The sequence below is a fragment of the Phyllostomus hastatus genome, unplaced genomic scaffold (assembly GCF_019186645.2).
Source record: "Phyllostomus hastatus isolate PE091 unplaced genomic scaffold, TTU_PhHast_1.1 phas_contig_86, whole genome shotgun sequence".
NCBI lineage: Eukaryota > Metazoa > Chordata > Mammalia > Chiroptera > Phyllostomidae > Phyllostomus > Phyllostomus hastatus.
In genome coordinates, this window is record NW_025333977.1 from 14,646,886 (window position 1) to 14,662,707 (window position 15,822).

Sequence of the window (15,822 nt, forward strand, 5' to 3'; positions counted from 1 at the left end):
ACATGTAAAAAGTGGTTTGCAAAGTTTCTTGGTACTGTTGACATTTTGGCTAAATAATTCTTTGCTAGAGGTCTGTCTTATGTGTGGGAAGATGTTTAGCAGCACCCCTGGCCTCTCCCCACTAGAAGCCAATAGCAGGAGATAGCCAACATACTCAAAGTATCCAAATCAATAAAATTCTTGGTGAAAATGAGAAATGTATGTATGTTTTAAGGAAAAAACTGAACAGACTTTTTGGCCCACCCAACAGAACCCTGGGTTTGTGTACCTTCTCTAAACTTCCCCCTCCCCCATCTTCTATCTCAATCACCCATGATAAAAACCTATAATAATATGCTTACCTCCTCTTGTTCCCTCACGCCCCCATCGTTACCATAGGCAAGTCTTCACACGACCTGGTTCCTGCTTATCTATTCTCTGTCCTCCTCTCCTGGGACTCTGCTTATCTCAGATGGACCTGGTCACAAGGCCTTCTGGCAGTTCTTGTACATGCTAATCATTCCCACCTCAGAACCCTTGCACTTGCTTGTCCTGTTCCCCTCCCCAACTTCCGGATTTCTCTGTTCCCTTACCCTGCCCTGGTTTTCCTCACAGCAAGTTATCACTAGCTACTTTTATATTTGTCTGTCTTGTTCACCATCATATCCTCAACTTCTAGAAAAGCACTTGGCACACAGTAAACACTTATGTTTGTTGGATAAATGAAATTGTGATACAGCAATGCCTTAATAAAAGTTTTCTGGACTATGCAACTGCAGAACAGCCGACATATTTATTTACAAATACTTAATATGGTCTAGATTTTTACGTTAAAATTTAAAATTATTCATAACTTTTTTCTACTTAATTTAAAATATTGATTTTAATAATATATAAGTAAAACAAATAGTACAATGAAGCATACACTGTTTACAATGAAGCCAAATGTTACCAAATGAAGAAAAAGGAAATATTTTAAAAATCAATAAACTTAAAAAGTAATCTGAACCTTTTTCAGATTTACAATCTTGAATTCAAACTCTCTACCAACAGCTACTGAATATGTAAAGATTTATTTCTTACCCACTAAGCTTTGTTACTGCTGTGACATTATATATTTGTTAAATTGAGTGTGACAACTTTATATATAATATTACAACCTCAGTTCTGTCATCGATTCATGAATTACAACTTCAGTTTTTTCATTAATTCATGATTAGGAAAAATTAAAAAGGTCCTAATTCTTTCATACAAAGTTAACACATTAATAGATGAGAAAATGAAAGTTACTTTATGAAAATTTTACAATATTAACAAATGTCACAGAAATTTGACATAGAATATTATAAAAATGTACTTACTTTTTTCATCAGCTTTATCTTTTATTGCTATGGTATCATTACTCAGAGACACAGTTTGTGCATTTAGAATATCTGTTCTCATTCCAGGAAATTTTGGAGAAGAAATAAAGCGTCCTTCATAAGAATATAAATAGATACCACCACCATCTACAAGAAGAAAATGTCTAAAAAATAAGGAATAAAAAATATTCTCAAGTAGGAGTTTACTTCCCTTTGGAAAAATCTAAATCTTACAATTAAAGTCAGTCCATAGATATACACAAAATGAAATATTCAAACAACCTGAAAAGTCAACACTGGTTGTTCTGGTTTGTTTCTAGGTTTTTGTTTTTTGATGGAGGTTGAAGAAGTAAAATGAAAATGCCCATAATCACCACCCTATATACTAAAATTCTGACCCTGTTTACATTATACTTGCAATTTTTTTCCTTTCCTAAAGAAGCATTTCTATACAAAGGCAATAGGAAAATCTCACAATTTACAATTCAGTGATTTTAGTTCCTGATGCTATATGTATTACAAAACAGCATTCATACATATTTCACAATTAACAATTATGCTAAAGACAAAAATTAAGCTCTGGCTGGTGTGGCTCATTAGATTGGGCACTGACCGGTGAACCAAAGGGTCGCCAGTTTGATTCCCAGTTAGGGCACATGCCTGGATTGTGGGCCAGGTCCCTGGTGGGGGCACATGAGAGGCAACCACACACTGATGTTTCTCTCCTCTTTCTTCCTCCCTTCCCCTCTCTCTAAAAATAAATAAATAAAATCTTAAAAAAAAAAAAGACAAAGATTAAATATTGGCTAAAGTCCAAAACAGTAAAAATGACTCAAAAATTAACATCAGGGCCAGTATTTATTAAAATCGGATGCTTTGACTTTGACCATCAGCAATGTATTCATATCTAAAATAACATTTTTTTCCCAGCCAGGACTAGGGTTCATTCGTTGTGTGGACAGCTATATTCAAGGCATAAGGGTTCTGTGTAGCCAATTTTTTATTAAGTCAAAATGTAAATATTTAATGGCTGTTATTTTTTCTTTGAAAACTGGGGACAGACTCATAGACGGAGAGCAGGAGGACAGGAAGTTGTCGGGGGGAGGCTAGGGATGGAGGGACTGAGCAAAAAGGAAAAAGGAATCATGGACAACAGTACGAAGACTGCTGGGAGGAGGGATATATAAGAGAACTAAAGGATAATGGAAAAAATGCAATAAAGATTAAATACAAAAAAATCTATAAACATTGCAAAAGTACAATTGAAACAATACAGAGAAATCAAAAGATCTCTTGTAATCCTACTTCTGTAAAGATAACGCATAGCAAACAAAGTATGAATATACTGTAACTTTACTTAGCTAATGCACTCCTAATAGACTTTTATTTCAGATTATTTACTGTTCTAAAGAATGCCTAGAGTCTATACACATTTCTGTATGTGTACTTATTTCCTTGGTACAATTTCTAGAAATACAGCTATTGGATTGAAGGCCTTACACTGTTAACATTTTAATATTTATTGTTAAACTGCCCTTGGAAAGGTTGTATTGATTTACACTCCTACGACTGCCATATTGAAGTGCCTATTTCTTCAATACTGTACACATTATTAAATTTTTAAATCTTATGTTCAAGGTTTTAATATCCTTGATTCAGAACTAATTCTTGACTCCGAAGTTGCTAATTGCTCTTTCTTATTATGGAAACAAATAGGAAATAAACACCAAACCAATGAAAAGTTAGTACATAATAAATCCCCAATACATGTTGGGGGATCCCCTCAAAACTGGAATTATCTTCTGGAGGTTAGGCTCCTTATAGTAAAGGCTTCCCCCCGCTAGGTGAGTATTCTAGGAACCCATCTGTATGAGTGCATCAGCTGGCATTGTTGTGAGAGGCTGCATTCGGCTCAGTGAAATTTTTTGAAGACTCAACACATTTGCCTAGTTTATAATGGGTGATTGGTGAGTGTACCTACCCACACTGTGCTGCGTGTTCAGCAGTTTTTGACCAAAAAAACTACATGACCCTTATGCCCTACCCTCCCTGTTCACCCAATCTTGCCCTGAGTGGCTTTTGTTTTGTTTCCCTGGATGTAAAAAGCCCTCAAAGTCCTCAAAGGGAAACATTTTGCTGATATGGAAGAGGTGAAACAAAAAATGGAAGATGGAACTAAAAGACATCAAAATAGGTTCAAAAATTCTTGTGAACAGTGGTAAAAACATCTTGATAGGTGTATTGCATCTAATGGAGAGTATTTTGAAGGTGACTGAAATTTAAACATGTAATAATAAATACATATTTTTTAATACATAAATTCCTGGTTTTGGGAGTAGCCCTTCACATACACCTTAATTAAATTAATACTTGAGAATTAAAGTATAGTTTATTTAATTAAAGGGTGTGGACCTTATACACTAGTGTATAGTAGCTAATGTTGACAAAGTAACACATCATATTGCTATAAATTCTTTCTTAGCATGAGTACTAAAAGCGTTTTCTCTCCTAAAGATACTATAGCTTCTAATCTTGAAAATAAACAGTGTTTCAAGGGGCAAACATAACTAAATGTACAAATAAGACCAGCAACAGGCACTGAGTACCACGTTCTTTAATTACCTGATAATTTATTCCACTGATACATACCTTTACTAAGAGCATATTCAATAAATATATTTATAAATACATCAATTTGGAGTTGTCTGAGTAAAAAGAATTTCAGAAATATGGTTTTTTAGACAGCTCACATCTTAAGTGGCAAAGATGTCTTTTTAAAAAATGTGTAACTAAATAAATCATACATTCACTTTTATTAAACAGATGATACAAAATTTGACACAATTATTTTCTTGATCAAAGTCATACATATAATGATCATACTCTTCAACCACTAGTTAACTGATAGCTTTGACTCACAAAAATCTGTTAGTGCATCAAAAGAATTACGTCACTCAGCTACACAGTTCTATGCTTTAAGTATTCTCTCTGTTCCCTTGCCAGGCAGTCACTTTTCTTCCTGTCACTGCGCCATTCCTCTTCTGGTTTGCTATTTATAAAATGCTATGGGCTAGAAAACCTGGTAATAAACACTATTAAGAGCTGCCTAGGTGGTGAGTAATAAAAAAAAAGGGATGAGGAATAAAATACATGGTTCAGTGCAAATATTTTTATAGGTAGCTATTTTAGGTAATTGTCTATTATATTTTTATACTTTATTCCAGGTTTTACTGGGTTGTAGCTTTCTAACTTTGACCTGTGATTCAGTAGTGGATCACGGTACTTAAAAGACTGATAGTTTTCATGGAAAAGTATGGATTCCTGAGTAATAGCTATTCCATCCTTACTCTAGTTAATTGGTTTGGAGATTCTTAGTCCTGTATACACTGAAGAGTTTGGAAGAGAATATTATTTCTCAAACTTCAGGTCAGAGCCAAGTAGTGGCTCATAAAATGAATGAGTTTGAACCAATATTTAAAAATAAAAACAGAAGAGAATAGAAAATAAAGGGACCATGAAGTCAAAACTATTTCATATCAATTTGCCTGTTTCACTCTCATTTTCTCATGTCACTATTCTGATGTTTACTTCTAATAAGTTTATTCTCATCATTTTAAATAAAGTAATAACTTCTAAATCTCAACTTTAATTTTAATACAGTAAATGGTGATATATATAATAACCCTCAGTATCTTTGTAAGAATGTAAGCAAATTCTGAGATCAAAAAGTTTCAGAACTATTGATCTAAGAGCTTATCCTCTGACTTTCTCCTTTTAAAATAAATAGTAAAAACAGATTGATAACTAATGACCATTGTACAATATCATTCTGTAAACAGCATGCTTTAAAGAGTGCTTTGCTGTGATCTAAAGTATCTTAACCCCAAATTCAATAATCAAACATGATAAGCAAATTACCTTTCTGCCTGCAGAATTAAACTAACAGTTCCTTCTTTGAGATCAAATATAAGTGGTGTGTTCCAGTTCTTTGTACTAGAAGATAAATAAAATGGATATTTATTAACATTTAAAATACCAAATACTTTTTATAAGACAAGTACTCACTTTAAGTGTTTTCAGTTTCACAATAACTTAGTATATGTTTCTATTGCAGCAGTTGGCACATTGTTCTGAAACTATTCCCTTAACTTCTGTACCCCCAACTAGAACGTAGACTCGGTCCCTAGCACCTAGCACACAGGGAGCATTCAGTAACAGTTATCATAGGAATCACAATAAATGAATTGAAGAATTCTTATACTTAAGTACAAGTTCTATCATGTATTAGCTTTGTGCTTTGGGCAACTCATCTGATGTTTCTCAGCTGAAAATCAGTACCAGTGTGGCCCAGTGAAGGGAGAATGGGTTTTTGGCTTAACAGCTCAGGATTAGAAATCTGGTTTTACCACTGTCGGCCAAATTTTCATACACTTAATCCCCTAAGCGTCAATTTCTTTATTTGTAATATGAAGATAATGACAACTTACCTAAGTGTTTAGCTAATGGCCTATTATATAGCAGATACTGAACAAACAGAAACTATAGTAACAATAAGATGATAAACAGGATTATTTTTCTTACAGGTCTCCCAAACAGATGTTTGTGAAGCATTCTATAAACTGTAAAATATTATTATATAAGTACTTATTAACTAAATAGATGAATAACTGAACAAATAACTCCTTTAGTTTTTATAGTGTAATATGATTCAAAGATAAGGATGGGTAGAATGAACATTTACAACCTGAAAAACCTATCTCCAGATAATCGGTTATTTCACAATTTAAAATAGTTTTTATTACTCCTATGTATTCTGGATCTCTCAATTATTTTCATAGAAGCGACCCTTTATTTTTTTTTAAAGGTCTTGGCTCTTAAGCTTACATTTATTTATTTTTTTTATTTGAAGATTTTATTTGTTGTTTAGAGAGAGGGGAAGGGAAAGAGAAACAGAAGGACAAAACATTGATGTGTGAAACACCGACCACCCCCAACAGGGGACCTGGCCCGCAACCCAGGCTTGTGCTCCGATTGGGAACTGAACCAGTGACTTTTGGTTCACAGGCTGGCACTCAACTCACTGAGCCACACCAGCCAGGGGCAGAAGTGATGCTTTAAATTTCATGTTCAGAACTAAAAGATGCAAGAAAGGGAAGGATGTAGTGAGGACATAGACTGGTGGGAGATTAATCTTAGCTAATGCAGAGTCTGATACCCATTTCAATAAGTAAATGCATGCATAAAGCAAAACAACAAATGCATTACTACTAATAATTAGTAAGTCTGGGGTTTGCAGGTATGATAAAGATGTGCTTTTATATTTTAGAAAAAATATGGCATGCTTCATTTATGAAGTTATTAGAATTAACCTTCATTCTTTGTCAAAAGAGTTGGTAAGAATAGTGATTATGTGAGGTTTTTTTAATGTCCCCTCACAAAATGAGATTTCTAACAATTGAGAAATAAACATACCATGGAAATATAAACTCCCCAAACCATACTGTTGAATAATCAAGAGCATTTTCTATACAATTATTGGTAAAATCAGATGAAAATTTAACACACAGTTGCATATATTCTTTTTGCAGAACTTGTTTTTTCCAGAACTTTTCATATAAACTACTATATTGCTTGCAAGTTTGTTTTAAAAGTTATATTTTTATTACTAAAAAAAGGGCAACAGTTATTAAAAACTTGGATTCAAATCCTAGCTCTTCCTTTAGTAAAGAAGTTAAGTAATTGGGCCTGTGGCCAGTTATTTAATTCCTCCCGATGTCATTTAGTTTCTTCATCTCATAAAATGGGGGTAATGATAACAACAGTACCCAACACACAGGGTAAATTAGGTCATCAACATAAAAAAAAGTCTAACAGTGCTCAATAAGTGATGATTATTACATAAAACCCTAGAAGGCTTTTTAATGGAATGAAATAGGTTTTGGCGATGACAGGTGTCAGGACTACCCATTCCTACTACTGCTCCTTGGTATTCCACATCAGTAGATGTTTTGTGCCTTAAGGAATGTCTTGACAACAAGAGAGGGGAGTCATGGTTAAATCAGAAAAGAGAAGCAGTCCTCTATTTTGCCAAATATTAACTGGTAAAAGTTAATTAATGGAAAAAGTGGAGCGATCAAAAACACCCTGCTAAACTTTTGGTAATTATTTTTAAAAGCAACCTCTCAAATACAAGTAACACCTAATGATACTAACCCTACCCTTTTCAATGGGTAACCCTACAGATCCAAACATTACATCCTTGCCACTCTGCAGAGTAGAAGAAATCCCTCAAATACAGCTGTTCAGAGTCCTACCTTCTTCAAACAAACCCTAAAATGAAGAGATATTCTCTATTTCTGCAATCCCATGAAAACATCTGAATAAGTATTATTCAGATACTAATGTACACTAAGTGATTATAAGATTTTTCTCACATTCTATATAATACCTTCCCTATATCTCAACTATTTAACTTTGTATCTTTCTTGACTTTTCTCACATTTTCCCTGTTGTTCCTTCTCTTTCATTCTTGAGAAATGAATTTTCATGTAAAACTGAACTCCTTGTTTCTTAGCCCCCTCTCCTCTGCTTCCCTCTACTCCAGACTTGGCTGTTATCCCAGCTGCAGATTCTGATCAGCAGCAAATTTACACACTGAGTGAGGAATATTAATACACAGTTTTAAGAACTGTTAATTGGGTATCTTTGTGCTGTGTATTACTGGGTATTAGGATACCAAGAAAACACTATTTTTCATGCTTTCAATTCATTTATTCATCTAAAACTACTTTCTTATTTACTAAGTACCTACTACGTGCTGGGCACTCTGCTACATGAGCACATGAGCACAACTCCTGAAAGTGTCACAGTGGCTACCTGAGTTTTCTGGATAGTTAAGGAGTCAACTGGTGGTATGCTAGAGCCAGCTTGTACCAACTGTTTGATTTTTAGGAATTTGCAAGCCAATTGTTAAATAAAGCCATTATTTAAAATTATACTACATTATATTTAAAACAAAGATAATAAATACTTAAAACATCACCTCCAGATTATGTTACACATTTTACTATTATCTGTGCACCTGAGATTTACGTGGCAATACTACGGAATGGTTTGCAGCTGTGAGCCTCTCCTCACTTCTACTCTCACACACCACTCTGGCAGCTTGAAATAGGCCATAGTTCGAGTATTCACATCATAGAAATCAGCAATCAATGCATATCAAGTCTGTTTGTTTCCAGAAAGTCCATTGTTCAACATTTATTAGCATATACTGAGTCACCATTTTAAAAATACCAAGTATATTATTAGAGTTTTAGGTGCAAGTCTTGGAAGTGTTGAATCATTTTCTGACTTCTAATGCAAAGTATACTGAATGCAGTATTTGCATTCATCATCCCTGGACAACTCTGGGTCATCAATATGAACATCCATGATTACCCTGAGCTATGTTAAGCCTAAATGTCTCCTCGTGTCCTTACTGAATATATGTCAGCCTATTGTCAGGCTGCCAACTGTCTCCTATTCCAATGGTTGGGACGTTCCTTTTCATATCACTTATCAGCCACTCCTAATCTTCCCTGGAATCTGAAATCAAATGATACTAAATTCCTTAGAACTGTGAGTAAAGTAGGAGCAACACTATTTCAGAGAAGTACTTTAAAAGTGATTATTAACCTTTGATTCACAAACTTTACTGGATCTATTTTCAGTGCTCACAGCTCACTTTTTCTCACTCTTGTTTGGGATGAAGTTCAGGGTAGGTGAGATTTTGAGAAGGGTAAGTTTAAACCAAACCATGTTGTTGCAAAAGATTAAAAATAAATTCCTCACCACAGACAAAACTCTGGATTTTTAAGAAAAGCAAGATGCTTACGAGAACACATAACATTGAAGAGACGTTGAAACAACTAAGTGTGCATAGTTCAAAGATGCTTTAATGACTCTATCACGGAATTCCAGTAAATCCACTGCATCATTAAGAACATTACGAACCTAAACAAGGAAAAATGAAATACCAACAAACAACATTAAAATTCATCAAAACTTTTATTAGATGTTCACAAGATTTTGAAAAACAAAAAAATTCAATGCTATCATGATTGACTGCCCAATCATATAAAAAAGAATTCAATAGGAACTAGGCATCAGATGGCATGTTTGGGTATAAAAATCAACCAACAGAATTACAGACACAAAAAAATCCTTTGGAAATAAACAGAAAAAAATGTATAGAGATTTCTAACCTGCAAGCCAATCTGAATGATGTAGCAATGGAGCAATAGGGTGAAAAATGCTATAACCTTGAGATATAGTCAAAGAAGGGTGACAGACAGGAGTTGGGAAGAGACTACTATACAGGGTGGAGCAAAAATGGGTTTACAGTTGTTCATATGAAAAATAATACAATAATTAATAAATAACAATACACAAATACACTGTCTTGTGTACTCACAACCGTAAACCTACTCTTGTCCTATTCTATACAATTTCTGTTCAAAATGGTAAGTATATGAGGTCTGTCTAGGAAAGGTCCAGCCGTTGTTAACAAAATGAGAATAGTTTGTGCAGCATTGCTGTAACCTGGCAGCCAAGGAGAGTGGACTGGAATGTGCACGGGTGAACAATGACAACTTCACTGTACTAGTCAGTGGGGGCTGTAGATGCCATTGAGTGAGCATGTGGACTGTGTGGACATGACATTCAAAATGACCGAGTAGAACAATGAATCTGCATCAAATTTTGTGTAAGCTTGAACTTTCCTCTCCAGAAACTATTAGGATGATTCAGAAGGCCACAGCTGTGGGAAACTGATGACTGGCACCTCCATCACAACAATGTGCCTGCTTATTTATCACATCTCGTGCAGAGTTTTTGGTGAAACATCAAATTACCCAGGTGACTCAGCCCCACTGTAGCCCAGATTTGGCAAACTGTGACTTCTGGCTTTTTAAAACTAAAATCACTTTTGAAAGGGAAGAGATTTCAGACCATCAAAGAGATTCAGAAAAATACAACAGGGCAGCTGATGGCAATTAGGAGAACTGTGTGAGGTCCCTAAGTACCTACTTTGAAGAGGACTGAGACCTCATTGTCCTAGTACAATGTTTCTTGTATCTTGTATGTTCTACAATAAAAGTCTCTATTTTTCACATTACATGGCTGAATACCTTCTGGACAGGCCTCATATATCTTTTTCAGTGTTAGATATTACTTTAAAATTTAAGTTCTAAAAAAAGAGAGATAATAACTGCAAAAATCAAAAGCAGAAGAGGATGTATTAGTCAAGAAACCAATTCATAGTGAAAAAAACCAAGCTGCACTGAGGGGAGAAAGTATTTCCATATGTAAAAACACAGAGATGATATATAAGAAAGCTGATCACCAACTAACAAAAGGAGATTTGGCTTTGATTGTCAAAAGTGTTATAAATGTTTGTAACAGAATCAAGTTTCTGAGGATTTTAACAGTTGGTAGTATTGGCCTAACATCCCAAAGTTGATTACAATCTGCAAAAAAATCTGGAAAAATGTTGGGCAAGTTAAATTTATCTAATCTCTGGTCAGTAGCAGAATGGGTAAGATATTATAGTATGAGCTGAAAAAGAAAAAAAATTAGTTGTAATCAGTATTTCTCCTCAACATGACATCATCTTTCTAAATACAGTGTTATGTGACAATTGCAGTATTAATGAAGAATGACAGGGTGTGGGAAAAAAGATAGGAGGACAAAGCCAAACTTCTTATAAGTATTTCTTGGAAGTACTTCTATCTATAAGGCATATTATATTTTTATTATCTGCTCCTCAACTCCCAACACCACCAAACTATTATCACCACAACAATGGAGAGCAAAATTATGTACACATATATTCCTTGACCCAGTAATCTTACTTCTAGAATTCCAGCCCAAAAATAAACAAGCAAAACTATGAGATAACATGCACACAAGTCTATTACTACACACAGCATAATGGTAACAGCAACAGACTAGAAACAGCCCAACTACCAGCACAGGATGGGTACATTCACAAGTGGAACACCATACGGCTGTAAAAGGAACAGGGACATCTATGGAGTGATCTCCAGTATATATCATAAAGTTTAAAATGCAAGACACCACCAGTGTGTAGAGTATGATACCTTTTATTTAATAAAGGGAAGGACTCGGAGATATATGGATTTGTTTATATTAAAAAATAAAACAAGAAATCTAAAATAGTATTCAGTAACATATTATTAGAATAATATTGATTAATTATTTGAAACATTTTAGGAGACATACACAGGGTCCAGCACCAATAATGCCCCTTTTATTATAAAATCTTTTTATTACAAAGTTATAAGCATGTAATTCTGTCACATAATAGTATCACATTCAAGTATAGCATATGACATTTTAGGTAAAATGTTGAAATTAAAACTATATAATTATTACACCCATGTTATCACCCTACCTACCACCACTCACACAGGGCTTACTTCCTGTTCCAGATGGAAAAAGTAAGGTCTGCTTGAGTGTGGTTTGTAGGGTATGTGAATGCCTTGCACGAGATGGACAGTAATTTGAACATTTCACCTAAAATGTCATGTGGTGCGCTTGAGTGTGATATTGTTATATTACAGAATTATAGGCTTATGATTTTATAACAATAAGAAGGAGTGTTATTTGTGCCATATATATCTCTAAATATAGATATAGGTATATATAGATATACATATATATCTCTCTCTATATAGCGCGCCATTAATTTCTTCAGGAACCAAAACTTTCTTATAAAAGAACTTCAAATTAAAAACCAAGAGTAAAACTCTGTAATCTAAAATTTGAACTTGAAGCCTCAGCATACACTCCTGACATATTTTTATGTCAAAAATAAATACATTTTATCTAGAAGTAATGATCAAACCAGTAATAATGAGCACACCCAGCACCTGGATCATGGCCTCTAAATAACATTCCCCTCCAAAAGGAACAAGGCCTTCTTGGAAAAATGGCCGATTTCCAAGTCTGGAACAGAAAATGTATGAGAGGAGCCTAGAACATCTTGTCAGTAATGCAAGCAAGCTACTAAGATCAGGTGATTGCTGTGGGGAGGAGGGGTGTAAGGGGACTAAATGGTAATGGGAAAAATATAATAAAGATTAAATTTAAAAAAGAGAACGAAAAAAGAACAGAAGAGCAAATTAGCCAAAGCCACTTGAGCATTAAGGAAAATAATAACTGCAATGGATTGAAACACAACAAAAATGTTAAAATCTGCAAATTTATAATGATAACATCATCAACAACAACAAAAAAGAAACTTATTGGACATGCTAGAAAATCAACTCATTATATGAAAACTGATAAATGGAGGAAAATAATTAAAAATTTGTCTCACCTCAGGGTAACCAAATGGTTGATGAGGTAAAGTCTTTGATAAAAGTTTTAGCTAATAAATACAGAAGGAATGATAGAATTACAAATTAACATTTAGTAACTCCCAATGAAAAATGACTCTTGACAAGTATCATCTACAGCTAAAAGAAATATTAAATTAAGCCCTGGCTGGTATAGCTCAGTAGATTGAGCATGGGCCTGTGAACGAAAGGGTTGCCAGTTCGATTCCCAGTCAGGGCACATGCCTGAGTTGCAGGCCAGGTCCCCAGTAGGGGGCAAGAGAGAGGCAATCACACATTGATGTTTCTCTCCTTTCCTTTAAAATAAAAGAAGAGAAAAAAAGAAATATTAAGTTCAAAGTCTAATGGGGCATTATATAATAGATAAACCAGACTGACAACCTGAACACGCTAATCAATCTGTGCGTCCCTGAAAGAGAAATAAGCAGACGTGTCTCCTGATGTGATGCGATGGGAAGCGCACAGCATCACCTACAAAGCAGTCATCATCAAGGCTCAAACAGGAATTGTTCCAGATTTTAAAAGACTGAAAAGATAAATTAACTAAATGCAATGTGGGACTTTGTTTCCTGATACAAACAAGCAAACAAACAAACAGAGAAATGGAACCTGTCACTATAGAAAGACATTTAGGAAACAACTAGAGAAATGTGAACTACTGTTATGGTTATGTTAAAATAAAAATAGCTCTTATCTGTTAGACATTTTTAAAATTCTTAGTAAAAAGAATGATGCCAGGACCCGTGGTAAAGAAAAAGACTATGTTCACGTCACTCTTCAATGGGAGGGGAAGTGACTGCAAGAAAGGGGAGCAGTCCGACAGCAGGAGCTCAAGGGGCTGGAGTTCTTCAGGGAGGAAGGAGTTGTTTGGCCTGGCATCAGCAATGGCGGGTAAGGGAGACACTTCCCCCAACCTCCAGACCCAGCTATGCTTGGCATAAAGAAGAAATACATCTCTCCTTGAGAAGGCTGTAGGAGAAACACTGGCCTTAAGGAGCTGGTTTTTACTTAAAACAAAAATGTATAGAGTGCCTTGAATGAAAACGCTGAGCTCTGTCTGTCTGCAAGGCCACAGAGGTGTGCCATGGGTGTGTACTGCACAACTCTCAGTCTCAGGCAATAGGCCCCGGGCACTGAGCAAGTCATGCCTACAGGTGGTGACCCTGTGAATCTCTCTTCAAACCCTAGGCTTTTAAAAGTCTTCTTGCATGAAGGGGAGAAGAGGGCTACCCCACAGATCCCCATACTCTAATTTCAAACAGAGACCTGGATCTGGCCATTTGTCTCACTTCGGGTACTTTTAGTTCCATTAGCAGCAGCCACTCTCCTCACTGCCTTCGCCTGCCTGCTCTGGACCTGGAGTCAAGCAGGTCAGGGCCCGCATTCCACACACTGCATTTCTGTTCCATTTCTGGTCCACAGAAATGTTTATCTTGTTTTTTGAGTCCACATAAGACATTTAAAAAATATTTTTTCATATATTATTGATGTCTTTGGAGCCAAAGGTATATCTATTCCTTCCAAGTGTGAACTTATGACACCATCTTCACTAGAAGTCTGAGCTCCCAGAAACTTTTTAAAAGGTCCAAAATGCCATCCTTTCCTAGAAACATTTTAAAGTTAATGGAGTAAAATAAAAGTTTTTAAAGGAAGTTATATGGTAGTTTCTTTATAGCAATGATACCCAGTGAAACAAACCTGCTCTGAATCTAGGCTTAGAGAAATTCAATATTTAAAAACCCAATTGTATAAACTTGTCTATATAAATTATTTAAATTATAGACAGGTTTCTTAAAATTCATATTTGCCCAAAGCTTCACATGGAAGAAATCCTCTCTTTTTGTGTGTGTGTGAATCTGGAACACTAGAACCAAACAGGAAAAAAATGCTACCCATAATAAAAAAAACTAGTCCTGGCTGGTGTAGCTCAGTGGATTGGGCGCCAGCTGTGAACCAAAGGGTCGTAGGTTTGATTCCCAGTCAGGGCACATGCCTGAGATGCAGGCCAGGTCCCCAGTGGGAGCCATGTGAGGGGCAACTACACACTGATGTTTCTCTCCCTCTATTTCCCCCTCCCTTCTCCTCTCTCTAAAAACAAATAAATAAAATCTGTAAAAAAACCCCCTAAAGATCACTGATGATTGCTGTTAAAATTTTCTAACTACAGCAAATCCTACATCAAAAATGTCCTGATAAAACTTGAACTTGCATCTACTACTCTGCCCAATTCAGGGCAGATTCAGAATTAACCTCTTGATACTTGTATCACCTGACCAAGATATTTAGAATCCCAAGATTTACATAAATCCAAAAATTCTGTTTCCAGATTTCCAAAATACCTGGTATCCAAAATACCACTTAATCCTATAGATAGCTATAATCATAGTAAACAGCTACCATTTATTTTTGTTTTACATATATTACCTCACTTAATTTTCAAAATTTCTCTATTATTAACTCTTATCTTTACACAGGAGATAAAATGACTAAGATTCAAATAATCCTGAACTTCTGCAACTATCAAAAATCAAAGTTGTGGCTTATGCTAAATTAAGAGTGGTGGGAAAGAGGTAAGCTTGAGACCTGAGAAACACCTCATCTCCTACACCTGTACTCTCTCCCTTCCAGGCACTTCCTCCTAACAAAGACATCAACTATCCCATTTGGGGGGAAAATGTCGACTGGGATACAGCTTAGAGGCAAGGAGCTAATTAAGAAACCTCCCTTCAAGGTTACTGAGTCATAAAAAAGCTGATAACAGGGATTCAGGTATGGCAATGTAGCCTACTGCCAGGTAAGGTCTAGATTCAAGAACTATGATTCAACATGATCTCTGGTTTCTGAGTTAATGAAATACAAATCAAGCAACAGTCTACTAAGATTCTAAGGATATTGTAAAAGTCTATAAAACCAAGCAAACAAACAGTTGTGATTATTCCCTCTCTATGGCAATTCACGACCCCCACCTCAACAAAAGTAAGTGGGCAACTTCCACTCCTGGTTATTTACCCAAAGAAAACAAAAACACTAATTTGAAGAGATATATGAACCCTTATGTCCACTGCAGCATTATTTACCAG

At 35.3% G+C, this 15,822-nt stretch overlaps 1 protein-coding gene across 3 annotated transcripts in view; it reads right to left on the minus strand.

Annotated features, from left to right (window-relative positions):
* IFT80 (intraflagellar transport 80) overlaps positions 1 to 15,822 on the minus strand; it is a 108,399-nt gene that overhangs the window by 24,299 nt on the left and 68,278 nt on the right. For 2 of the 3 annotated variants that reach the window (XM_045851965.1, XM_045851967.1), the window contains 3 exons: positions 9,217 to 9,335; positions 5,259 to 5,333; positions 1,341 to 1,504 (listed from right to left, as the gene is read on the minus strand). In XM_045851965.1, the coding sequence (XP_045707921.1) occupies positions 1,341 to 1,504; positions 5,259 to 5,333; positions 9,217 to 9,335 (358 nt within the window). The remainder of the gene's footprint in view (positions 1 to 1,340; positions 1,505 to 5,258; positions 5,334 to 9,216; positions 9,336 to 15,822) is intronic. The other variant, XM_045851966.1, reaches the window with a different exon arrangement.